The sequence below is a fragment of the Pristiophorus japonicus genome, unplaced genomic scaffold (assembly GCF_044704955.1).
Source record: "Pristiophorus japonicus isolate sPriJap1 unplaced genomic scaffold, sPriJap1.hap1 HAP1_SCAFFOLD_498, whole genome shotgun sequence".
In the NCBI taxonomy this organism is placed as follows: Eukaryota; Metazoa; Chordata; class Chondrichthyes; family Pristiophoridae; genus Pristiophorus; species Pristiophorus japonicus.
This window is the reverse complement of record NW_027254404.1, coordinates 270,791-297,145: the sequence shown is the minus strand read 5'-3', so window position 1 is coordinate 297,145 and position 26,355 is coordinate 270,791. Positions and strand designations below refer to the sequence as shown.

General features: G+C 48.1%; 1 protein-coding gene across 1 annotated transcript in view; it reads right to left on the bottom strand.

The window, feature by feature from the left end:
• The window catches only part of LOC139253676 (neutrophil cytosol factor 2-like), a 151,957-nt gene that overhangs the window by 100,326 nt on the left and 25,276 nt on the right, over positions 1–26,355 (bottom strand). Inside the window, exon 3 of the mRNA XM_070873514.1 lies at positions 19,640–19,748. Within this exon, the coding sequence (XP_070729615.1) occupies positions 19,640–19,748 (109 nt within the window). The remainder of the gene's footprint in view (positions 1–19,639; positions 19,749–26,355) is intronic.

The following is a 26,355-nucleotide window of genomic DNA, read 5'->3' as shown; positions in this document are numbered from 1 at the left end:
AATAGTGGCAAATGGAATTTAAACCGGAGAAGTGTGAGGTAATGCATTTGGGGAGGGCTAACAAGGAAAGGGAATACACTTTAAATGGTAGGGCATTGAGAAGTGTGGAGGAACAAGGGACCTTGGAGTTCATGTCCACAGAACCCTGAAGGTAGCAGGCCAGGTAGATAAGGCGGTTAAAAAGGCATACGGAATACTTGCCTTTATTAGCTGAAACATAGAATACAAGAGCAGGGTGGTTATGCTTGAACTGTTTAAAACACTAGTTAGGCCACAGCTGGAGTAGTGTGTGCAGTTCTGGTCATTGCATTACAGGAAGGACGTGATTGCACTGGAGAGGGTACAGAGGAGATTTACGAGGACGTTGCCGGGAGTGGAGAATCTTCGCTATGAGGAAAGATTGGATAGGCTGGGTTTGTTTTCCTTGGAACAGAGGAGGCTGAGGGGAGACCGCATTGAGGTGTATAAAATTATGAGGGGCCTAGATATAGTGAATAGAAAGGGCCTATCTCCCCCTTAGCAAAGGAGTCAACAACCAGGGGACTTAGATTTAAAGTAATTGGTAGGAGGTTTAGAGGGGATTTGAGGGGAAATTTCTTCGCCCTGAGGGTAGTAGGGGTGTGGAACTCACTGCCTGAAAGGGTGGTAGAGGCAGAAACCCTCACGAAATTTAAATGCACTTGGATAAGCACTTGAAGTGCCGTAACCTACTCGGCTACGGACCTAGAGCTGGAAAATGGGATTAGGCTGGATAGCTCTTTGTTGGCCGTCACGGACATGATGGGCCGAAATGGCCTCCTTCCGTGTTGTAAATTTCTATGATTCTATGACAGCATCAGACTTGATCACAATTCCCTACAGTATTTTGTATATATACATATTATATATATAAAATAGTATCATCTGGTGAAAATAACATAAGCCTGACAATAAAAGTAATGAGATGAGAGTAAAGATCAGAGTAAGATCAGGAATAAGGGTAGCAATCAGTAAGTGAACAGAAAGATAGAAACACAGAAATTTACAGCGCAGGAGGCCGCCATTTCGGCCCATCGTGTCCGCGCCGGCCGACAAAGAGCCACACGGCCCTCGGTCAGCAGCCCTGAAGATTACATATAAACCAGTGAACAATGGCAGAATGGAAAAGAGCACCCAGCCCAACTAAGCCGCCTCACACAACTGCAAAATCCCTTATTCTAAAACTTTCTCATCCCAATTACCAGCTCTAGGTCTGTAACCCTGCAGGTTACTGCACTTCAAGTGCTATATCCAAGCACCTTTTAAATGTGGTGAGGGTTTCTGCATCCATCACCATTCCAGGCAGTGAGTTCCAGACCTCCACAGCCCTCTGCGTGAAGAAGCCCCCCCACCCCCTCAAATCCCCTCTGAACCTTCCCGGCGGGTACCCCCTCCCCCCACACACACCGGCTCGCCTAGGCGAGCTGGTATGGTGGCGAGGGGGAGAAGCGGGGGGAGGCGATACTGCCCCTGTTGCGACACAGCTCGATATTTGGATTGCACCCGACCCATATCACTGTGTAGATGATAGGATAGGGCCACCTGTGGAAGTGGGTTCTCCGAGTTGAAGCAGCTGCAGTGAGGTAAATAATGTCGACTCAGCTAAGTGTGATTGATTTTTTTTTTTGCAATTTATATTAGGCGGCGTGAGTTATTTCTTGTGCCTCCATCAGCGCTCCGCTCCAAACTCAGGATCCAGCTGACCAATTTTGCGACGGCTGACGGAAATAATTTGCTGGCACAAAATTTACCGCTCCACCCAGATGCACATCACTGCATTATCCTTCACTACCCTTTCTGTTACTTCTTCATAGAATTCAATAAAGTTGGTCAAACATGACATTCCCTTTTGAAGTACTCCTGATGACTATTATATAATTTTTTCTATTAGATCTTAGGAGTAAGGATTCCATTACCTTTCCGATCACCGACATTATGCTAACTGGTCTTTGGATTTGTTCTATCTCCCTTTTTAAATATAGGAATCAGATTAGCTGTCCGCTAGTCTTCTGCCACTATTCACTTTTCTAATAAATGTATGCATATATAATATAAATGTCTGGATCAAATAGTACCTCCGCTACCTCTTACATCCAGGGTTTTTAACCTCTAAATTTAGCTAGTTTATCAATTATTGCTCCCTTTCTATCTTAGATGCCTTACAATTTCATAAAATATACACCACAAAAACTGGCCATTCGGCCCATCTTTCTTTGTGCTTGGTATGACTCTGGCCAGTCGAGAGTTTTCTCGATTCCAATTGACTTCAATTTTACTCAGGCTCCTTGATGTCAAGGGCAGTCACTCTGCAATTCAGCTCTTTTGTCCATGTTTGGCTGCAATGAGGTCTGGAGCAGAGTGGACCTGGCGGAACCCAAACTGAGCATCGGTGATCAGGTTATTGGTGAGTAAGGGCCACTTAATAACACTGTCAACGACACCTTCCATCACTTTGCTGATGATTGAGAGTAGACTGATGGGGCGGTAATTGGCCGGATTGGATTCGTCCTGTGGACAGGACATACCTGGGCAGTTTTCCACTATGTCGGGTAGATGCCAGTGTTGTCGCTGTACTGGAACAGCTTGGCTAGAGGTGTGGCTAGTTCTGGAGCACAAGTCTTCAGCACGACAGCCGGGATATTGTCGGGGCCCATAGCCTTTGCTGTATCCAGTGCGCTCAACTGTTTCTTTATGATCACGTGGAGTGAATCGAATTGGCTGAAGTCTGGCTTCTGTGACGGTGGGGACCTCAGGAGGAGGCCGACATGGATCATCGACCCGGCACTTCTGGCTGAAGACGGTTGCTTCAGCCTTGACTTTTGCACTCGCGTGCTGGGCTCCGCTATTGTTGAGGATGGGGATGGTCATGGAACCTCCTTCTCCAGTTACTTGTTAATTGTCCACCATCATTCACGACCGGATGTGGCAGAACCGCAACTTTGATCTGATCAGTTAGTTGTGGGATTGCTTAGCTCGGACTATAGCATGCTGTTTCTGGTGTTTAGCATGCACGTAGTCCTGTGTAATAGATTCACCAGGTTGGCACCTCATTTTTAGATACGCCTATTTATTTATGGCCACTAGAAGGAAGAGATACGCTACCTGTTCCGATTTGCCACAAAGTGCTGGATGACTTGCACCACTCTACTGTTAGCCTCAGAAAAAACAAAAATAATGACCGTCTGACCACGAGCCCTTACACTGTTAATGTGAATTCATCTCGCCTCAGACGTTTGGGGTTGGTAATTCATGTCGGAAGGACCGTGTTAATTACTTGATTTATGGTCCCGACGTGAAACTCAACCTTGAAGGACCAGAAAGGGAACAATTGAAACTGTGGAGTCTCACTCCCAGTTCGTAAATTGTTCCGACAGGATTACCTCTCGATTCTGCCTCAATATTGACCTTTTAATGCATCAAGATCTGATTTGCTTTACTCACTGCCACCAAGTATTATTGCAATAGTTTCAAGTTATTGTCAATCAGGACCTCCAGATCTTTTTCACTTTCCATACACATTACTTCCTTTCAGTTAGAATCCCTTCTGGATTTCTTGTCCCATGTGAAGCACTTTGGCATTTCTCTACATTGAACTTCATCTGCCACCTGTCTGTCCAATTCCCGAGTATATTCAATTCTGGTAACATTCTCCCAGGCTGGTGACAATCCCAGTACTACCACCCTTTGGGTTTCATCAGTCAACCAATTACGGATACATTGTAAAATATTTCCAATCATTCCGACTTTCTTTATTTTCAGCACCAGCCTTTCCATAAACGGTATCAAAGGCTGTACTGAAATCCAAGCACACCACACCCTTACCCATATTGTCACACCCTTAAAGAAAACCAGTCCATTAGATTGGCAATACCGCCCCTTCGTCAACCCATAACTGTCCATCTTTTATGATTTTATTTCTATCCAGAAGCTGCATGATTTTATCGTCAGTAAGCATTTCCATGGGCTAGATTTTCCACACTGAATTGAGGCATAATGCCCATATCGTCCATTTCGGCACAAATTGAAACTGACGGCCATTCCTCGGTCACTTAGCGCCGAGCGTTACTTCCGGCATGTACGTAACGCCGAGAAAAAATAATACCGCCCGCTCACTTTTTTGGGGCGGAATCAGAATGGGCGAACCCAACGCCCATAATATCGTCCAGCATCACTTTCAGCACCTCGCACACATATCGCCCACAATCTTGCTCGCTGAAAAAAACCACTGTAAAAAAGTTGAACTGATCTGAACTAATCACAGCAGTGTAGACGCCATTTTGTAAATTACAGGTCGCCTCATTGAAAAGGCTGCTTCAACTTGGGTGTACTCTGGAGTTCTTTTCAGGTGATGTGACCATCTAAACAGACATCTTATCATACTGTAGACGATTGGATTTTACTTTAGGTGTCTTAGTGGGGAAATTTATTGTTTGTGAACAATCGGCATTACACTAAGTTATTGGAATGGAGCCAGCCATTTCTCAGCCTGCACCAATTACGACGCAAATGCTACAGAATGCAAATGGCACAACGTCTAATCATTATGTGCCCAATCTAAGATGTGATGAGAAGGACCAGATCATACACCACCACCCCCCCCCCCCTCACCCCCCGCACTTACAGGGAGAAGCTGTCTTACCTCGAGATCCGAGAACACCTGCCTTCGGAGTCTGTGCTTCCACAAAGTAGCTAATCAGGGCAGATCTGCAGCCTGCCAGCACCTTCAGGATCTCACTGTCCGTCGAGGTCAAGGTCACCGCGGCACTGTCATTCTACACATCCGGTTCCTTTCAGGCCTCCGCGGTCGACATTTCTGCTATATCTCAGCATGCCACACATTGCTGCATTAGAGAGGTCACTGAAGCCCTGTACACACGCAGGATGGACTTTATCAGCTTCCCTATGACCAGGGAGGCTCAGACTGACAGGGCTCTAGGATTCTACCGAATTGCTAACTTCCCCAACGTGCAGGGAGCAATAGACTGTACGCACATTGCCATGCGGGCACCTTCTCACCAGATGCAGAGGTTTTTTGCAACCAAAAAGGATTTCACTCCCTGAAGGTCCAACACGTTGTCGACCACAGCCAGATAATTATAGCAGTGAATGCCAAATTTCCGGGCAGCATCGATGAGGTTCACATCCTGAGAGCGCCGTATCTGACATGTTTACCACTCAACCACAAGGTCAATGCTGGATGCTTGGTGACAAACGATATGGCCTAGCCACCTGGCTGATGACCCTCCCCCCCCCTGCGTGACACCCACACCGAGGCCGGGAAGCGATACAAGACCCACACGCAATGTGGTCCAGAAAACCATCAGTGTGCTTAAGCAGTGCTCTCAATGCCTGGAGTACTCAGGAGGAGACCTACAATACAATCCTGATCAGGTAGCTCAATTCGTGGTCATGTGCTCCATGCTGCACAACTTGGCGATCAGGAGGGGGCAAAAATTGCAAAAAGGGACTGATGGTCCACCTCAGGAGAGAAAAAGAGGAGGAGAACGAGAGGGTGGACGCTGACCTAGGGCTCGACAATCAGGCTGACTATGCAACCATGCCCACGCGCCCCCCCCCCCCGCTCCAGACCGCAGGAAAGGGCCCGTGGTGGCTACATAGCTGCAAGACTCTTACATCAGCAGCTCATAAATGAGTGCTTTGCCTGAAAGAACATTGCTGTTATTGACAAAGCTGACACACTGCTGTGTGTGCAGCTCAGACATCAATGGTGGGCTTCACCTTGGTGCCAGTTTAATTTAAGTTGATTCAAGTTAAGTTTAATTATACCCTTTCATGTTAAGGAATCACCAGTGTGTAACGGTCCAGCTATCTGAGACAATGCACAACATAGAAACATAGAAAATAGGTGCAGGAGCAGGCCATTCGGCCCTTCGAGCCTGCACCACCATTCAATATGATCATGGCTGATCATGCAACTTCAGTACCTCACTCCTGCTTTCTCTCCATACCCCGATTCCTTTAACCGTAAGGGCCACATCTAACTCCCTTCTGAATATAACCAATGAACTGGCCTCAACAACTTTCTGTGGTAGAGAATTCCACAGGTTCACAATTCTCTGAGTAAAAAAGTTTCTCCTCATCTCGGTCCTAAATGGCTTACCCCTTATCCTTAGACTGTGACCCCTGGTTCTGGACTTCCCCAACATTCTTCCTGCATCTAACCTGTCCAATCCCATCAGAATTTTATATGTTTCTAAGAGATCCCCTCTCATCCTTCTAAACTCCAGTGAGTATAAGCCTAGTCGATCCAGTCTCTCCTCATATGTCAGTCCTGCCATCACGGGAATCAGTCTGGTGAACCTTCGCTGCACTCCCTCAATAGCAAGAATGTCCTTCCTCAGATTAGGAGACCAAAACTGAACACAATATTCAAGGTGTGGCCTCACCAAGGCCCTGTACAACTGCAGCAAGACCTCCCTGCTCCTATACTCAAATCCTCTCGCTATGAAGGCCAACATACCATTTGCTTTCTTAACCGCCTGCTGTACCTGCATGCCTATTTTCAATGACTGATGTACCATGACACCCAGGTCTCGTTGCACCTCCCCTTTTACTAATCTGTCACCATTCATATAATAATCTGCCTTCTTGTTTTTGCCACCAAAGTGGATAACCTCACACTTATCCACATTATACTGCATCTGCCATGCATTTGCCCATTCACCTAACCTGTCCAAGTCACCCTGTAGCCTCTTAGCATCCTCCTCACAGTTCACACCGCCACCCAGCTTAGTGTCATCTGCAAACTTGGAGATATTACATTCAATTCCTTCGTCTAAATCATTTATATTGTAAATAGCTGGGGTCCCAGCACTGAACCTTGCGGTACCCCAGTAGTCACTGCCTGCCATTCTGAAAAGGACCCGGTTATTTCCACTCTTTGCTTCCTGTCTGCCAATCAGTTCTCTATCCACGTCAATAGAATTATGTTAAATAAAAAACATTTAATACAACCATTGGTCTGAAATTATAAGTATAACGGTCAAAAACACCCCAACCCCACAACACTTTTTCGAACATTGACATCAATCAAATGGTCAACATGTCCAGCAACACAGAATACAAATGCAAACCAACAGGGTGGCCCCCTCCCCCCATACCTTACAACAAATTGCATACACCCAGATGGAGATATAACAAAGACATCACCTACGACCACGCACCTCACTTTCCTTTCCACCTCTACCCCTTCCCCTCCTCGCTCCACGCCACCTGGCCGATGTGCTCCTCAGGTAGTGCCTCATTGGGGGTGGGGGTGGGGGGGGGGGGGATGAAGGCAGAACTGGTGGTTGCACGGATACAGGGGTTACCGAGGTGGGAACATTCTCGGATCCAGAAGCAGGATCTTGCTCCTGCCTGTCATGTGTCGTTGGCACTGGGGGTGCGGAACCTAGGGTGGGGTGCGGAACCTAGGGGTGGAGTGCCGCACTCCGGGACTACTGGGAGGCCTGTGCCACGAGTGCTCCTGGCTACCGCCTCCAGGGCCTCCGCCATCCACGGAACGTACTCCGTCATGGTGCTGAGATGCTGGCCAGGGTTCGGGATATGCCCCCCAATGCCTGGAGGATGTGGTGACCTATGTCAACAGTCCTCCTGGACAGCTCTACCCTGTCGCCCCTTTCATCTAGCGCTGGTGGAGCAGACCTGCCGCGTGTACGAAACCTCCGCGGGATCGGCGCCAACCTGGGGTGCCCTGTGGCAAGGTGCTTGGGCCCGGTACGTCCAGAGTGGAGGGGGGAATGGCCAGAGGAGCACTCGATGGCCTTGGGGTCGAATGCCTTCTGGTGCCCGACGATGCAGGTTCCCCAAAGTCCGCGCTGTCAACCATTGAGAACAGACCCAGCAGATCGACGGGCGAGAATCGGAGCTCCTCAGCACCAGATGTAGGATCGTCCGTCGAGTCCGGCCCGCGCCCCCCCACCTTCTGGGCTCGGTGGTCTTGCCTTGGGACGTGCTGCTGGCTGAGCTGCAGAACACAAATGAGGTTATTAGAGGAGAAGGGGGTGCTTGGGTCACAAGGTGAGTCCAGCGCTACACACAGCATATGCACAACAAAAGCACCACCGCTATCAAAATCATTACAGACATCACATTTCATGACCGTCAACGCATTCTGCATTGCAATGATTCTCATGAGGCCAGTTTTAGCACTCATCTATTTCATATTATTGTTCAGATAGGAGTGGCTGTGGCATCTATTGACTTTACAGCATGCAATGCTTATACTTTACTCACGTGGCATCACTTCAGGTTCTGCAGCTGCCTGCGTGGCCGATCAGGGGTAGGTCCCGACGAGTGAGAACAACGGCTCCTTGATGTCAGTGAGGTCGATGATGACTGGTAGCCCCCCCCCACCTGTTCGCCTCTGCTCGGCCCTGGGCGACATGGTATGAGATCATTGCGTGATATCATTGCTAGGTACTGTCATAGAGACTGACATAACCAACAGATGCAATCATGATTATTATGATAATTATCATTCTTTACCTAAAGATGTACATCGTGACCGCAGGCTTTGAGTACAACATTCCCGGTAAAAGTGAAAGACCTCACATTTGATTATAGTCACTCATGACTATTACAAATCAAATTATTTAAATATATAAGTACATGTAAATAAATGTAATACTACCTCTAGTGGATCTGACAAGGTCGTTCCATCGCTTGCGGCATTGGTTGCCCTCACGCACCTCGTTGGTCGCCGACGAGACCATCTCTGCTATCTTGGTCCATATCTTCTGGTGGGCCTTTGGGGTGGGCTTCCCACGCCCTCCCTGTGTCAATTGACCCCAGAGTGACTCGACCTCCTGCATGAGGGAGGTATTTGCCTCGTCCAAGAACCTCCTTCGCTCTCTTTCGTCCTCCTATTTGTTCCTCTCCCAGCTCACCGCTCATGCCAGCGTCAGTCTCCACAGCGTGCTGTGTCGCCTCCTCCACTCCCTCCATTATAGGCACCAAATTCGAGAAAATATCTGGCTGGTAACAGCTAACTTTTTTCGCACAATTTGCTATAAGGCTCGAAACTCTCCCTCCTACCACCCAAATCATTCAAACAAGCATACACACCACACCCACACACGCCTGCACTCCCTCTCTGCTCCCTCGCTCTGTCTTCTCTCATGCGCATCTAATGACCCCCTGACCTCCTGAATCACGGGAAATGAACGTTGCCATGCCGTTGCTAAGGACGGCGACACTTTATGGCAGAAGGTCAGAGAGATTTAACACCATCGCTCATTTCAGATCGCTCGTGGTAAAAATGAAAACTAGGGGCTTTGAAAATGGGTGACAATCCAGCAATCTGAAAACCCATATTTACCGCCCACACCAGAAGTAACGCCCATTTTTGGGCGTTCTGTTTGGAAAATCTAGCTCCATATCTTTACCCACAATGCACGACAATCTCACTGGTCCCGAGTTTCCTGGGTCACTGTCGCTGCCTTTCTTAAAGATAAGAGCAGAGAAGTTTAAGGGGAGATTTGACAGACGTATTCAAAATCATGAAGTGTTTTGATAGAGTAAATAAAAAGAAACTGTTGCCAGATGGAAGGGTCGGTAACCAGAGGATTTCACGTGATTGGCAAAAGAACCAGAGGTTAGATGGAGAATTTGTTGTGATCTGCGATGCAATATCTGAATGGGTAGTGGAAGCAGACACAATAATACCTTTCAAAATGAATTGGATAAATACTTGAAGGGGAAAAAATTGCAGGGCTGTGGAGAAAGAGCGGGGAAGTGGGACTAATTGGATAGCTCTTAGAGATCTGGCATAGACACGAAGGGCTGAATGGCCTCCTGTACTGCATCATTATATGATTCTATCTGCCTTTCTCCAGTCCCACGAGTCTCCTAGTGATATCTAGAAGACTTGTACAGATATCCAAGACTTTCCCCCTCAGTTCCTAACAATCCGGCCTGAGATTTATTCACCTTGGCCAAGAGTTTCTGCTTTGGGCCAAATCATCAATCTTGCCGCAAATTGAACTCAAAATTGCACTCGTTGCACGCAGCATTCGAAATAAAGTAAATGAGTTGACGGCACAAATCATCACAAATGGGTATGATTTGGTGGCCATTACAGAAACATGGTTGCAGGATAGCCAAGACTGGGAATTAAACATACAGGGGTATCTGACAATTCGGAAAGATAGACAAGAAGGGAAAGGAGGTGGGGTAGCTCTGTTAATAAAGGATGATATCAGGGCAGTTGTGAGAGACGATACTGGCTCGAATGAACAAAATGTTGAATCATTGTGGGTGGAGATTAGAGATAGTAAGGGGAAAAAGTCACTGGTGGGCATAGTTTGTAGGCCCCCAAATAATAACTTCATGTTGGGGCGGGCAATAATCAAGGGAATAATGGAGGCATGTGAAAAAGGAACGGCAGTAGTCATGGGGGATTTTAACCTACATATCGATTGGTCAAATCAAATCGCACGTGGTAGCCTGGAGGAGGAATTCATAGAATGCATACAGGATTGTTTCTTAGAACAGTATGTTACAGAACCTACAAGGGAGCAAGCTATCTTAGATCTGGTCCTGTGTAATGAGACAGGAAAAATAAACGATCTCCAAGTAAAAGATCCTCTTGGAATGAGTGATCACAGTATGGTTGAATTTGTGATACAGATTGAGGGTGAGGAAGTTGTGTCAGAAACGAGCGTACTATGCTTAAACAAAGGGGACTACAGTGGGATGAGGGCAGAGTTGGCTAAAGTAGACTGGAAACACAGACTAAACGGTGGCACAATTGAGGAACAGTGGAGGACTTTTAAGGATCTCTTTCATAGTGCGCAACAAAAATATATTCCAGTGAAAAAGAAGGGTAGTAAGAGAAGGGATAACCAGCCGAGGATAACCAAGGAAATAAAGGAGAGTATCAAATCAAAGACCAATGCGTATAAGGTGGCCAAGGTTAGTGGGAAACTAGAAGATTGGGAAAATTTTAAACAACAGCAAAGAATGACTAAAAAAGCAATAAAGAAAGGAAAGATAGATTACGAAGATAAACTTGCGCAAAACATAAAAACAGATAGTAAAAGCTTTTACAGATATATAAAACGGAATAGAGTGACTAAAGTAAATGTTTGTACCTTAGAAGATGAGAAGGGGGATTTAATAATGGGAAATGTGGAAATGGCTGAGACTTTAAATAATTATTTTGCTTCGGTCTTCACAGTGGAAGACACAAAAACCATGCCAAAAATTGCTGGTCATAGGAATGTGGGAAGGGAGGACCTTAAGACAATCACTATCACTAGGGGGGTAGTGCTGGACAGGCTAATGGGACTCAAGGTAGACAAGTCCCCTGGTCCTGATGAAATGCATCCCAGGGTATTAAAAGAGATGGCGGAAGTTATAGCAGATGCATTCGTTATAATCTACCAAAATTCTCTGGACTCTGGGGAGGTACCAGCGGATTGGAAAGCAGCTCATGTAACGCCTCTGTTTAAAAAAGGGGGCAGACAAAAGGCAGGTAACTATAGGCCGGTTAGTTTAACATCTGTAGTGGGGAAAATGCTTGAAACTATCATTAAGGAAGAAATAGCGGGACATCTAGATAGGAATAGTGCAATCAAGCAGACGCAGCATGGATTCATGAAAGGGAAATCATGTTTAACTAATTTACTGGAATTCTTTGAGGATATAACGAGCATGGTGGATAGAGGTGTACCGATGGATGTGGTGTATTTAGATTTCCAAAAAGCATTCGATAAGGTGCCACACAAAAGGTTACTGCAGAAGATAAAGGTACGCGAAGTCAGAGGAAATGTATTAGCATGGATAGAGAATTGGCTGGCGAACAGAAAGCAGAGAGTCGGGATAAATGGGTCCTTCTCTGGTTGGAAATCGGTGGTTAGTGGTGTGCCACAGGGATTGGTGCTGGGACCACAACTGTTTACAATATACATAGATGACCTGCAAGAGGGGACAGAGTGTAGTGTAACAAAATTTGCATATGACACAAAGATTAGTGGGAAAGCGGGTTGTGTAGAGGACACAGAGAGGCTGTAAAGAGATTTAGATAGGTTAAGCGAATGGGCTAAGGTTTGGCAGATGGAATACAATGTCGGAAAGTGTGGGGTCATCCACCTTGGGGAAGAAAACAGTAAAAGGGAATATTATTTGAATGGGGAGAAATTACAACATGTTGAGGTGCAGAGGAACCTGGGGGTCCTTGTGCATGAATCCCAAAAAGTTAGTTTGCAGGTGCAGCAGGTAATCAGGAAGGCGAATGGAATGTTGGCCTTCATTGCGAGAGGGATGGAGTACAAAAGCAGGGAGGTCCTGCTGCAACTGTACAGGGTATTGGTGAGGCCGCACCTGGAGTACTGCGTGCAGTTTTGGTCACCTTACTTCAGGAAGGATATACTGGCTTTGGAGGGGGTACAGAGACGATTCACTAGGCTGATTCCGGAGATGAGGGGGTTACCTTATGATGATAGATTGAGTAGACTGGGTCTTTACTCATTGGAGTTCAGAAGGAAAGTGATCTTATAGAAACATTTAAAATAATGAAAGGGATAGACAAGATAGAGGCGGAGAGATTTGCCCCAAGTTTCCACATGATTTGCTCCTGATTTTTAGGAGCAACTGGTGTAGAACGGAGTATCTTAGAAATTGGAATTCTCCACATTTAGTTTTCTGCAGTTCTAGTCAGGTAGAACAGTTTCACTTTGGAACTGAATTTTTTTTTCAAAAGGGGGCGTGTCCAGCCACTGACGCCTGATTTGAAAGTTTCCACAGTGAAAACGTACTCCAAACTAACTTAGAATGGAGCAAGTGAAGATTTTTGTACGCTTGAAAAAACCTTGTCTACACTTTAAAAAATCAGGCGCAGGTTACAAATTAGGCGTCGAGAACGAGGTGGGGGGGGGGGGGGGAGAGCGGGGGGAAGGGAAGTCATTAAATTCTATAATCAATCCTTAGTTATACTTATACAAATATTATACAAATAAATCCAACCTGAATAAAAATTTATAAGCAAAGAAAAGATTAAATAAACCATGTTCCTACCTGTGTGAAAGTGCTTCAGGCAGGCCGAGTGCCAATGTTTACTTCAGACTGCGCGTGCGCGAACGCTCCAACATGCACCCGCAGGGTTGCCGGCACCAAAAAGCCTCATTTAAATTGTACCCGCCCCCTCCTACTTACAAAATCGGCGCGAGTGGTCGGCTCCGCGCCAAGCAGACATCGAGCTCAAAGGAGCTCGAGAATACCGCGTTTTTTTTCCGGCACGAAAAACAGGCGCCCAGCTCTGAGGTGTGCCTTTTTCGCCGCGTGTGGAAACTTGGGGCCGTTGTTTCCACTGGTCGGGGAGACTAGAACTAGGGGGCACAGCCTCAAAATACCGGGGAGCCAATTTAAAACCGAGTTGAGAAGGAATTTCTTCTCCCAGAGGGTTGTGAATCTGTGGAATTCTCTGCCCAAGGAAGCAGTTGAGGCTGGCTCATTGAATGTATTCAAGTCACAGATAGATAGATTTTTAACCAATAAGGGAATTAATGGTTACGGGGAGCGGGCGGGTAAGTGGAGCTGAGTCCACGGCCAGATCAGCCATGATCTTATTGAATGGCGGAGCAGGCTCGAGGGGCTAGATGGCCTACTTCTGTTCCTAATTCTTATGTTCTTATGTTTTCTGCTCAAACGCATCGGCATATTGCCAAACATAAAATCTCCTACCCCAGTGCAATCAGGCAACAATTAGAATATCATTGTTTTTAAATTTGCATTAAAAATATTCCTTGATGTATGTAAGAGTGGTAACCTGGCACACTTTGGTTAATACAGCTGGAAATGGGTTTATCACAATTATTTAATCTAATGTCTGGTCCACCACCTGTGATAAACCCGATTTTAAATAACTAAAAATAACGTAAAAAGTATACAGAACCATTCGCTAGTGACATTGGTCAGTGTCTTAGTAATTTTTTTTTTTAAATAAAAGCTTTTAAAAGGTTTCTATTTGTGTCATAGTGTCTAAAATACAGATTAATTTTTGGAGCTTCCTCAATAGTTCACAAATGAGCGCAATGATTCGAGATTTGCCATTAATTCACCACGGGGGCGTGGTCAGTGCATGGGTGGGGCCACTTCAAGCAAGATTTTTCTAAACTAGCGCAAAAGGTCACAGAAACGCGATCTGCGCTGAATGTAACTTGTGCCTGAATTTCCTCGATCTTTTGCACTGATTTGGCCAATTGTGGATGAATTGCGCTGAAATAAGCAGCAAAACTGCAGGCCCTTGAGATTACACAGGTATTCAGTGACCGTACTGGTGGTAATGTCAATCATGTCATAATTTACTGCTGCCACACTCTCCAGTTCCCTTTCCAGATCAAATAAATTACATGTCTCTTCCTCAGTAAAGACGGAGACAAAATTGAACAGGTTTGCAGCCAGGTGGATAAGGTGGTTAAGAAGGCATACGGAATGCTTGCCTTTATTGGCCAAGGCATAGAATATAAGAACTTAAATTGTATAATACTTTGGTTAGGCCACAGCTGGAGTACTGCGTGCAGTTCTGGTCGCCGTATTATAGGAAGGATGTGATTGCACTGGAGAAGGTGCAGAGGAGATTTACTAGGCTGCTGCCTGGAATGGAGAATCTTAGTTATGAGGACAGATTGGATAGGCTGGGTTTGTTCTCATTGGAACAGAGGAGGTTGAAAGGAGACCTCAGAGGTGTGAGAACTCATCGAGGTGTACAAAATATTGAGGGGCCTGGACACAGTGGATAGTAAGGGTCTATTTCCATTGGTGGAGGGGTCTATTACATGGGGGCATAGTTTTAAGGTGGTTGGTGGAAGGTTTAGAGGGGATTTGGGGGGGGCTTCTTTATGCAGAGTGTTGTGGGGATCTGGAACTCGCTGCCTGAAAGAGTGGTGGATGCAGAAACCCTCACCACTTTAAGAGATGGCTGGATGGGCACTTATAGTGCAGTAACCTGCAGGGTTACGGACCTAGAACTGGTAATTGGGATTAGACTGGATAGAAACATAGAAACAGAAATTTACAGCGCAGAAGGAGGCCATTTCGGCCCATTGTGTCTGCGTCGGACGACAAAGAGCCGCACGGCCCTCGGTCAGCAGTCCTAAAGGTTACATACAAACCCATAAACAATGACGGAAAGGCAAAGAGCACCCAGCCCAACCAGTCTGCCTCACACAACTGTGACACCCCTTATACTGAAAACATCTACACTCCACCCCACCGGAGCCATGTGATCTCCTGGGAGAGGCAAAAACCAAATAAAAACCCAGTCCAATTTAGGGAAAAAAAATCTGGGAAAATTCCTTGCTGAACCGTCCAGTCGATCGAAACTAGTCCAGGAGATCACCCTGGCCGTATTCGATTCCCTGCAGTACTTACCATTATATCTGCTCCGTCCAACAAAAGGCCATCCAGTCTAATCCCAATTACCAGCTCTAGGTCTGTAACCCTGCAGGTTACTGCACTTCAAGTGCCCATCCAACCATCTCTTAAAAGTGGTGAGGGTTTCTGCCTCCACCACTCTTCCAGGCAGCGAGCTCCAGATCCCCACAACCCTCTGCGTAAAGAAGTCCCCCCTCAAATCCCCTCTAAACCTTCCACCAACCACCTTAAAACTCTGCCCCCTCATAATAGCCCCTTCAACCAATGGAAAGAGACCCTTACTCGCCACTATGTCCAGGCCCCTCGATGAGGTCACCTCTCAACCTCCTCTGTTCCAATGAGAACAGACCCAGCCTATCCAATTAGTCCTCATAACTAAGATTCTCCAGTCCTGGCAGCATCCTAGTAAATCTCCTCTGCACTCTCTCGAGTACAATCACATCCTTCCTATAATACGGCGACCAGAACTGCACGCAGTACTCCAGCTGTGGCCGAACCAGAGTATTACACAATTTAAGCATAACCTCCCTGCTCTTATATTCTATGCTCCGGCCAATAAAGGCAAGCATTCCGTATGCCTTCTTAACCACATTATCCACCTGTCCTGCTACTTTCAGGGATCTGCGGACAAGCACTCCAAGGTCCCTTTGTTCATCTACACTATGAAGTGGCCTACCGCTTAATGTGTATACCCTTTCCTTATTAGACCTCCCAAAGTGCATCATCTCTGAATTAAATTCCATTTGCCACTGCTCTGCCCACCTGACCAGTAGATTGATATCTTCCTGCAGCCCATGACTTTCTTCTTCATTATCAACCACATTGCCAATTTTAGTGTTGGTTGCCGCCGTTCAGATAATATTCTATCTTCGCGTTTTTGCCCCCAATTTGGATAACCTCACATTTATCCACATTATACTGCATCTGCCATGGAGTTGCCCACTCACCGAAACTGTCCAAGTCACCCTGCAGCATCCTAGCGTCCCCCTCACAGCTCACACCGCCACTCAGTTTAGTGTCATCTGCAAACTTTGAGATATTACACTCAATTCCTTCATCTAAATCAATGATTTATATTGTAAAGATCTGGGGTCCCAGCACACTGAGTATATAACTGAAATAATTTTATTGCTATCCTTCACTTCCCGTCATATCCAATTTTACACTGTCCTTTGCCATTTCAATGCCCTATCTAGAGTCAGGGCACTCACTGCCTGCTGCCATCTCCCCTCGCTCAGCTTGACATGCTATATGAAGTAGAAATGTAAAGCTTCTATTGAATCATTTAGCTGGAAATCTCAAAATCACCATCTTTCTATTTGACACATTTCCAAACCACACTATACTGTTTATGCAACTACAACCTGACATTCCATTGACAATATGAGTTTTCCCGTGGGAAAGTCAAATTCCATTTGAAACACAAATTCAGGCTGCCACAGGTGTGTCCTCAGTGCTGTTTGTCATGTCTCAAATGGGTCTCTGTGCTTTGTCCTACAGTCATACAAATACAGACTCCACATTTAAAAACCAACACACAAAATAAACTTAAAGCTTTTATATTTTCTCACAGCATTTCATTAAATCAGTCTGAAATGAAAGCAAAACAGGAACTCGGCAAAACACACTACATGTGGGGCACGTGTGTGTGTGTGTGTGTGTGTGTGTGTGTGTGTGTGTGTGTGTGTGTGTGTGGGGGGGGGGGGGGGGAGACAGGCTCAGGGAGGGAGGGGGAGGGGGGAGACGTGCTCGGGGGAGGGGGAGGAGGGAGATGGGGGAGGGGGAGGGGGGGGCGAGGAGGGAGACGGGCTCAGGGGAGGGGAAGGGGGAGACGGGCTCGGGGGAGGGGGAGGAGGGAGACGGGGAGGGGGAGGAGGGAAACGGGGGAGGGGGAGGGGGAGGAGGGAGACGGGCTCGGGGGAGGGGGAGGGGGGAGACGGGCTCGGGGGAGGGGGAGGGGGGACGGGGGAGGGGGAGGGGGAGGAGGGAGACGGGCTCGGGGGAGGGGGAGGAGGGAGACGGGCTCGGGGGAGGGGGAGGAGGGAGACGGGCTCGGGGAGGGGGAGGAGGGAGACGGGCTCGGGGGAGGGGGAGGAGGGAGACGGGCTCGGGGGAGGGGGAGGAGGGAGACGGGCTCGGGGGAGGGGGAGGAGGGAGACGGGCTCGGGGGAGGGGGAGGAGGGAGACGGGCTCGGGGGAGGGGGAGGAGGGAGACGGGCTCGGGGGAGGGGGAGGAGGGAGACGGGCTCGGGGGAGGGGGAGGAGGGAGACGGGCTCGGGGGAGGGGGAGGAGGGAGACGGGCTCGGGGGAGGGGGAGGAGGGAGACGGGCTCGGGGGAGGGGGAGGAGGGAGACGGGCTCGGGGGAGGGGGAGGAGGGAGACGGGCTCGGGGGAGGGGGAGGAGGGAGACGGGCTCGGGGGAGGGGGAGGAGGGAGACGGGCTCGGGGGAGGGGGAGGAGGGAGACGGGCTCGGGGGAGGGGGAGGAGGGAGACGGGCTCGGGGGAGGGGGAGGAGGGAGACGGGCTCGGGGGAGGGGGAGGAGGGAGACGGGCTCGGGGGAGGGGGAGGAGGGAGACGGGCTCGGGGGAGGGGCAGGAGGGAGACGGGCTCGGGGGAAGGGCAGGAGGGAGGAGGGAGACGGGCTCTGGGGAGGGGGGGGCGAGGAGGGAGACGGGCCCGGGGGAGGGGGAGTAGGGAGGAGGGAGACGGGCTCGGGGGAGGGGGGGGGCGAGGAGGGAGACGGGCTCGAGGGAGGGTGTGTAGGGAGGAGGGAGACGGGCTCGGGGGAGGGGGGGGGCGAGGAGGGAGACGGGCTCGAGGGAGGGGGGAGGGAGACGGAGGAGGGGGGGCGATGAAGGGAGACGGGCTCGGGGGAGGGGGGGGGCGAGGAGGGAGACGGGCTCGAGGGAGGGGGGAGGGAGACGGAGGAGGGGGGGCGATGAAGGGAGACGGGCTCGGGGGAGGTGGGAGGGGGAGGAGGGAGACGGGCTCGGGGGAGGGGGTGGGGGGAGGAGGGAGACGGGCTCAGGGGAGGGGGAGGAGGGAGACGGGCTCGGGGGAGGGGGGGGGGCGAGGAGGGATACGGGCTCGAGGGAGGGGGGAGGGAGACGGGGGAGGGGGGGGGCGAGGAGGGAGACGGGCCCGGGGGAGGGGGAGTAGGGAGGAGGGAGACGGGCTCGGGGGAGGGGGTGGGGGGAGGAGGGAGACGGGCTCGGGGGAGGGGGGGGCGAGGAGGGAGACGGGCCCGGGGGAGGGGGAGTAGGGAGGAGGGAGACGGGCTCGGGGGAGGGGGTGGGGGGAGGAGGGAGACGGGCTCGGGGGAGGGGGGGGCGAGGAGGGAGACGGGCCCGGGGGAGGGGGAGTAGGGAGGAGGGAGACGGGCTCGGGGGAGGGGGTGGGGGGAGGAGGGAGACGGGCTCGGGGGAGGGGGAGTAGGGAGGAGGGAGACGGGCTCGGGGGAGGGGGGGGGGCGAGGAGGGAGATGGGCTCGAGGGAGGGGGGAGGGAGACGGGGGAGGGGGGGCGATGAAGGGAGACGGGCTTGGGGGAGGTGGGAGGGGGAGGAGGGAGACGGGTGAGGGGGAGGGGGGAGACGGGCTCGGGGGAGGGGAAGGGGAGGGAGGCGGGCTCGGGGGAGGGGGAGGGTGACGGGCTCGGGGGAGGGGGAGGAGAGTAGGGAGGCGGGCTCAGGGAGGGGAGGAGGGAAACGGGCTCGGGGGAGGGGAGGAGGGAGACGGGCTCGGGGGAGGGGAGGAGGGAGACGGCTCGGGGGAGGGGGAGGGGGAGAAGGGAGACAGGCTCGGGGGAGGGGGGTAGGAGGGAGAAGGGCTCGGAGGAGGGGGAGGGGGAGGAGGAGGAGGGGGGAGGGGGAGGAGGGGGGAGGGGGAGGAGGGAGACGGGCTCGGGGGAGGGGAGTCGCTCCAAATAGCTACTAAAGGTGAAATGAGCAGCCTTCAACAGTAATCAAAACAGAAAATGCTGGAAATACTCATCGGGTCACGCAGCCTCTTTGGCGAAACAGTGTCGATGACTTTTGTCAGCATTTAAGGAGATGCTGGAATGACCATTTTGGTCCAGTCTCCAGAGGAATCTCACAATGGGGTTTAGACTGTTGCAGGCTCCAGTCGTATCGATTTATTGCCACTTAGCATCCACCTGTATCCATCAATGGAGTGAAAATAAAGAGTGAGCGAATGATAGAACTGTGGTGTTTGCATGCTTACCTCCCAGGAGTACAGCCGATGCCTCAGTCCCAACTGGCTGTAGTCAATAACTGAATTACCTCGTAAATTAGTTAGAGCATGTTTGAAATCTGACTGCGCCTCATCGAACCTGCAAAGCCAAAAGAGAGTTTTAATGTACAGAGAGAGTGACTTCAGATTAAAGTACAGAGAGAGAGAGTGGCTACAGATTAAAGTACAGAGAGAGAGAGTGACTACAGATTAAAGTACAGAGAGAGAGAGTGACTACAGATTAAAGTACAGAGAGAGAGAGTGGCTACAGATTAAAGTACAGAGAGAGAGAGTGACTACAGATTAAAGTACAGAGAGAGAGAGTGACTACAGATTAAAGTACAGAGAGAGAGAGTGGCTACAGATTAAAGTACAGAGAGAGAGTGACTTCAGATTCAAGTACAGGGACAGAGAGTGACTCCAGATTAAAGTACAGGGAGAGAGTGACAACAGATTAAAGTACAGGGAGAGAGCGTGACTCGGATTAAAGTACACGGTGAGAGTGACTATAGATTAAAGTACACGAAGAGATGGTGACTTCAGATTAAAGTACACGGAGAGAGAGTGACTCCAGATTAAAGTACACGGTGAGAGAGTGACTCCAGATTAAAGTACACGGTGAGAGAGTGACTCCAGATTAAAGTACACGGAGAAATGGTGACTCCAGATTAAAGTACACAGAGAGAGGGTGACTCCAGATTAAAGTACAGGGAGAGAGAGTGACTCCAGATTAAAGTACAGGGAGAGAGTGACTCCAGATTAAAGCACAGAGACAGAGAGTGACTCCAGATTAAAGTACAGGGAGAGAGAGAGACTCCAGATTAAAGCACAGACAGAGAGTGACTTCAGATCAAAGTACAGAGAGAGAGAGTGCCTCCAGATTAAAGTACGGAGACAGAGAGTGACTCCAGATTAAAGTACAGGGAGAGAGTGTGACTACAGATTAAAATACAGGGAGAGAGAGTGACTCAGAATAAACTACAGGGAGAGAGAGTGACTCCAGATTAAAGTAGAAAGAGAGAGAGTGACTACAGATTAAAGGACAGGGAGAGAGAGTGACTCCAGATTAAAGTACAGGGAGAGAGAGTTACTCCAGATTAAAGTACAGGGACAGAGAGTGACTCCAGATTAAAGTACAGGAAGAGAGAGTGACTCCAGATTAAAGTACAGGGACAGAGAGTGACTCCAGATTAAAGTACAGGGGGAGAGAGTGACTCCAGATTAAAGTACAGGGAGAGAGACTGACTCCAGATTAAAGTACAGGGATAGAGAGTGACTCCAGATTAAAGTACAGGGGGAGAGAGTGACTAAGATTAAAATACAGGGTGAGAGTGTGACTCCAGATTAAAGTAAAGGGAGAGAGTGACTCCAGATTAAAGTACAGGGACAGAGAGTGACTCCAGATTAAAGTACAGGGGGAGAGAGTGACTCCAGATTAAAGTACAGGGAGAGAGTGACTCCAGATTAAAGTACAGGGAGAGAGAGTTACTCCAGATTAAAGTACAGGGACAGAGAGTGACTCCAGATTAAAGTACAGGAAGAGAGAGTGACTCCAGATTAAAGTACAGGGACAGAGAGTGACTCCAGATTAAAGTACAGGGGGAGAGAGTGACTCCAGATTAAAGTACAGGGAGAGAGACTGACTCCAGATTAAAGTACAGGGATAGAGAGTGACTCCAGATTAAAGTACAGGGGGAGAGAGTGACTAAGATTAAAATACAGGGTGAGAGTGTGACTCCAGATTAAAGTAAAGGGAGAGAGAGTGACTCCAGATTAAAGTACGGAGAGAGAGTGACTCCAGATTAAAGTACAGGGACAGAGAGCGACTCCAGATTAAAGTACACGGAGAAGAGTGACTCCAGGTTAAAGTACAGGGGACAGAGAGTGACTCCAGATTAAAGTACACGGTGAGAGAGTGACTGCAGATTAAAGTAAAGGGACAGAGAGTGATTCCAGATTAAAGTACACGGAGAGAGAGTGACTCCAGATTAATGTACAGAGAGAGAGAGTGACTCCAGATTAAAGTACACGGAGAGAGAGTGACTCAAGATTAAAGTGCAGAGAGAGAGAGAGTGACTCCAGATTAAAGTACATAGGGAGAGTGACTCCAGATTAAAGTACAGTGAGAAAGAGTGACTCCAGATTAAAGTACAGGGAGAGTGACTCCAGATTAAAGTACAGGGAGAGAGAGTGACTCCAGATTAAAGTACAGGGAGAGAGAGTGACTCCAGATTAAAGTACAGGGAGAGAGAGTGACTCCAGATTAAAGTACACGGAGAGAGAGTGACTCCAGATTAAAGTATAGGGAGAGAGAGTGACTGCAGATTAAAGTACAGGGAGAGAGAGTGACTCCAGATTAAAGTACACGGAGAGAGAGTGACTCCAGATTAAAGTACACGGAGAGTGACTCCAGATTAAAGTACACGGAGAGAGAGTGAGAGAGAGAGAGAGAGAGAGAGAGAGAGAGACTCTGTAAAAAGGAAAAGAGTGGCTGAAGTAAAAGTTGGTCCCCCGGAGGATAAGAATGGGGAATTAATAATGGAGAACAGGGAAATGGCAGAGACGTTGAACAAATATTTTGTAACGATCTTTACAGTGGAAGACACTAAAAACATCCCAATAGTGGATAATCAAAGGACTGTAGGGAGGGAGCAGCTTAATACAATCACTATCACTAATGAAGTCACACTAGATAAAAAAATCGGACTAAAGGCGGACAAGTCCCCTGGACCTAATGGCTTATATCCTAGGGTCTTAAGAGAAGAGACTGCAGAGATAGTGGATGCATTGGTTGTAATCTACCAAAATTCCCTGGATTCTGGGGCGGTTCCAGCGGATTGGAAAACCGCAAATGTAATGCCCCTATTTAAAAAAGGAGGCAGACAAAAAGCAGGAAACTATAGACCAGTTAGCCTAACATCTGTCGTTGTAAAAAGACTGGAGTCCATTATTAAGGAAGCAGTAGCGGGATATTTGGAAAATCATAATTCAATCAAGCAGAGTCAGCATGGTTTTATGAAAGGGAATTCATGTTTGACAAAGTTGCTGGAGTTCTTGAGATGTAACGGGGCAGGGTGGATAAAGGAGAACCAGTGGATGTGGTGTATTTGGATTTCCAGAAGGCATTTGACAAGGTGCCACATAAGAGGTCACTGCACAAGATCAAAGCTCACGGGATTGGGGGTAATATATTAGCATGGATAGAGGATTGGTTAACTTACAGAAAAGAGAGTCGGGATAAATGGGTCATTTTCCAGTTGGCAAACAGCAACTAGTGGGGTGCCGCAGGGATCAGTGCTGTATCCTCAACTATTTACAATCTAGATTAATGACTTGGATGAAGGGACCAAGTGTAATGTAACCAAGTTTCTTGATTATGGGTAGGAAAGCAAATTGTGAGGAGGACACACAAAATCTGCAAAGGGATATAGACAAGCTGAGTGAGTGGGCAAACATTTGGCAGATGGAGTATAATGGGGGAAAATGTGAGGTTATCCACTTTGGCAGAAATAATAGAAAAGCAAATTATAAGTTAAATGGAGAAAAATTGTAAAGTGCTGCAGTACAGAGAGACCTGGGGGTCCTTGTGCATGAAACACAAAAAGTCAGTATGCAGGTACAGCAAGTGATCAGGAAGGCAAATGGAATGTTGGCCTTTATTGCAAGGGGGATAGAGTATAAAAGCAGGGAAGTCCTGCTACAACTGTACAGGGTATTGGTGAGGCCACACCTAGAGTACTGCGTACAGTTTTGGTCTCCGTATTTAAGGAAGGATATACCTGCATTGGAAGCTGTTCAGAGAAGGTTCACTAGGTTGATTCCAGAGATGAGGGGGTTATATTATGAGGAAAGGTTGAGTAGGTTGGGTCTATACTCATTGGAGTTCAGAAGAATGAGAGGTGATCTTATTGAAACTGATAAGATAATGAGGGGGCTCGACAAGGTGGATGCAGAGAGGATATTTCCACTCACAGGGGAAACTAAAACTAGGGGACATAGTCTTAGAATAAGGGGCCGCCCATTTAAAACTGAGATGAGGAGAAATTTATTCTCTCAGAGGGTTGTAATCTGTGGAATTCTGTGCCCCAGAGAGCTGTGGAGGCTGGGTCATTGAATATATTTAAGGCAGAGATAGACAGATTTTTGAGCGATAAGGGAGAAAAGGGTTATGGGGAGCGGGCAGGGAAGTGGAGCCGAGTCCATGATCGGATCAGCCATGATCGTATTGAATGGCGGAGCAGGCTCGAGGGGCCAAATGGCCGACTCCTGTTCCCATTTCTTATGTTTCTCATCTTTTGTATCCAGATTGAAGTATAGGAAGAGAGAGTGACTCCAGATTAAAGTACACGGAGAGAGAGTGACTCCAGATTGAAGTACAGAGAGAGAGTGTGACTGCAGATTAAAGTACAGGGTGAGAGAGTGACTCCAGATTAAAGTACACGGAGAGAGAGCGACTCCAGATTAAAGTACACGGAGAGAGAGTGACTCCAGATTGAAGTACAGAGAGAGAGAGTGACTTCAGATTAAAGTACAGAGAGAGAGAGTGACTCCAGATTAAAGTACAGGGAGAGAGAGTGACTCCAGATTAAAGGACAGGGAGAAAGAGTGACTCCAGATTAAAGTACAGGGAGAGAGAGTGACTCCAGATTAAAGTAGAGAGAGTGACTTCAGATTAAAGTACAGGGAGAGAGAGTGACTCCAGATTAAAGTACAGGGGGAGAGAGTGACTCCAGATTAAAGTACAGGGAGAGAGAGTGACTCCAGATTAAAGTACAAAGACAGAGAGTGACTCCAGATTAAAGTACACGGAGAGAGAGTGTAACAAAATATTAAAGTACAGGGAGAGAGAGTGACTCCAGATTAAAGTACAGGGAGAGAGAGTGACACCAGATTAAAGGACAGGGAGAGAGAGTGACTCCAGATTAAAGTACAGGGAGAGAGAGTGACACCAGATTAAAGGACAGGGAGATAGAGTGACTCCAGATTAAAGTACAGGGAGAGAGTGACTCCAGATTAAAGTAGAGAGAGTGACTCCAGATTAAAGTACAGGGGGAGAGAGTGACTCCAGATTAAAGTACAAAGACAGAGAGTGACTCCAGATTAAAGTACACGGAGAGAGAGTGTAACAAAATATTAAAGTACAGGGAGAGAGAGTGACTCCAGATTAAAGTACACGGAGAGATGGTGACTCCAGATTAAAGTACAGGGAGAGAGAGTGACAAAAGATTAAAGTACAAAGACAGAGAGTGACTCCAGATTAAAGTACGCAGAGAGAGAGAGTGACTCCAGATTAAAGTACAGAGGGAGAGTGACTCCAGATTAAAGTGCACGTAGAGAGAGTGACTCCAGATTGAAGTACATGGAGAGCGAGTGACTCCAGATTGAAGTACAGGGACAGAGATTGACTCCAGATTAAAGTAGAGGGACAGAGAGTGGCTCCAGATTAAAGTACAGAGAGAGAGAGTGACTCCAGATTAAAGTACACGGAGAGATGGTGACTCCAGATTAAAGTACAGGGAGAGAGAGTGACAAAAGATTAAAGTACAGGGACAGAGTGTGACTCCAGATTAAAGTACACGGAGAGAGAGAGTAACAAAAGATTAAAGTACAGGGACAGATACTGACTCCAGATTAAAGTGCACAGAGAGAGAGTGACTTCATATTAAAGTACACGGAGAGAGAGTGACTCCAGATTAAAGTACAGGGACAGAGAGTGACTCCAGATTAAAGTACAGAGGGAGAGTGACTCCAGATTAAAGTACAGGGAGAAAGAGTGACTCCAGATTAAAGTACAGGGGGAGAGAGTGACTCCAGATTAAAGTACAGAGGGAGAGTGACTCCAGATTAAAGTGCACGGAGAGAGTGTGACTCCAGATTGAAGTACATGGAGAGCGAGTGACTCCAGATTCAAGTACAGGGACAGAGATTGACTCCAGATTAAAGTACAGGGACAGAGAGTGGCTCCAGATTCAAGTACAGGGACAGAGAGTGACTCAAGATTAAAGTGCAGAGAGAGAGAGAGTGACTCCAGATTAAAGTACATAGGGAGAGTGACTCCAGATTAAAGTACAGTGAGAAAGAGTGACTCCAGATTAAAGTACAGGGAGAGTGACTCCAGATTAAAGTACAGGGAGAGAGAGTGACTCCAGATTAAAGTACAGGGAGAGAGAGTGACTCCAGATTAAAGTACAGGGAGAGAGAGTGACTCCAGATTAAAGTACAGAGAGAGAGAGTGACTCCAGATTAAAGTACACGGAGAGATGGTGACTCCAGATTAAAGTACAGGGAGAGAGAGTGACAAAAGATTAAAGTACAGGGACAGAGTGTGACTCCAGATTAAAGTACACGGAGAGAGAGAGTAACAAAAGATTAAAGTACAGGGACAGATACTGACTCCAGATTAAAGTGCACAGAGAGAGAGTGACTTCATATTAAAGTACACGGAGAGAGAGTGACTCCAGATTAAAGTACAGGGACAGAGAGTGACTCCAGATTAAAGTACAGAGGGAGAGTAACTCCAGATTAAAGTATAGGGAGAGAGAGTGACTCCAGATTAAAGTACGCGGAGAGAGAGTGACTCCAGATTAAAGTACATGGACAGAGAGTGACTCCAGATTAAAGTACAGGGAGAGAGAATGACTGCAGATTAAAGTACAGAGAGACAGAGTGACTCCAGATTAAAGAACAGAGACAGAGAGTGACTCCAG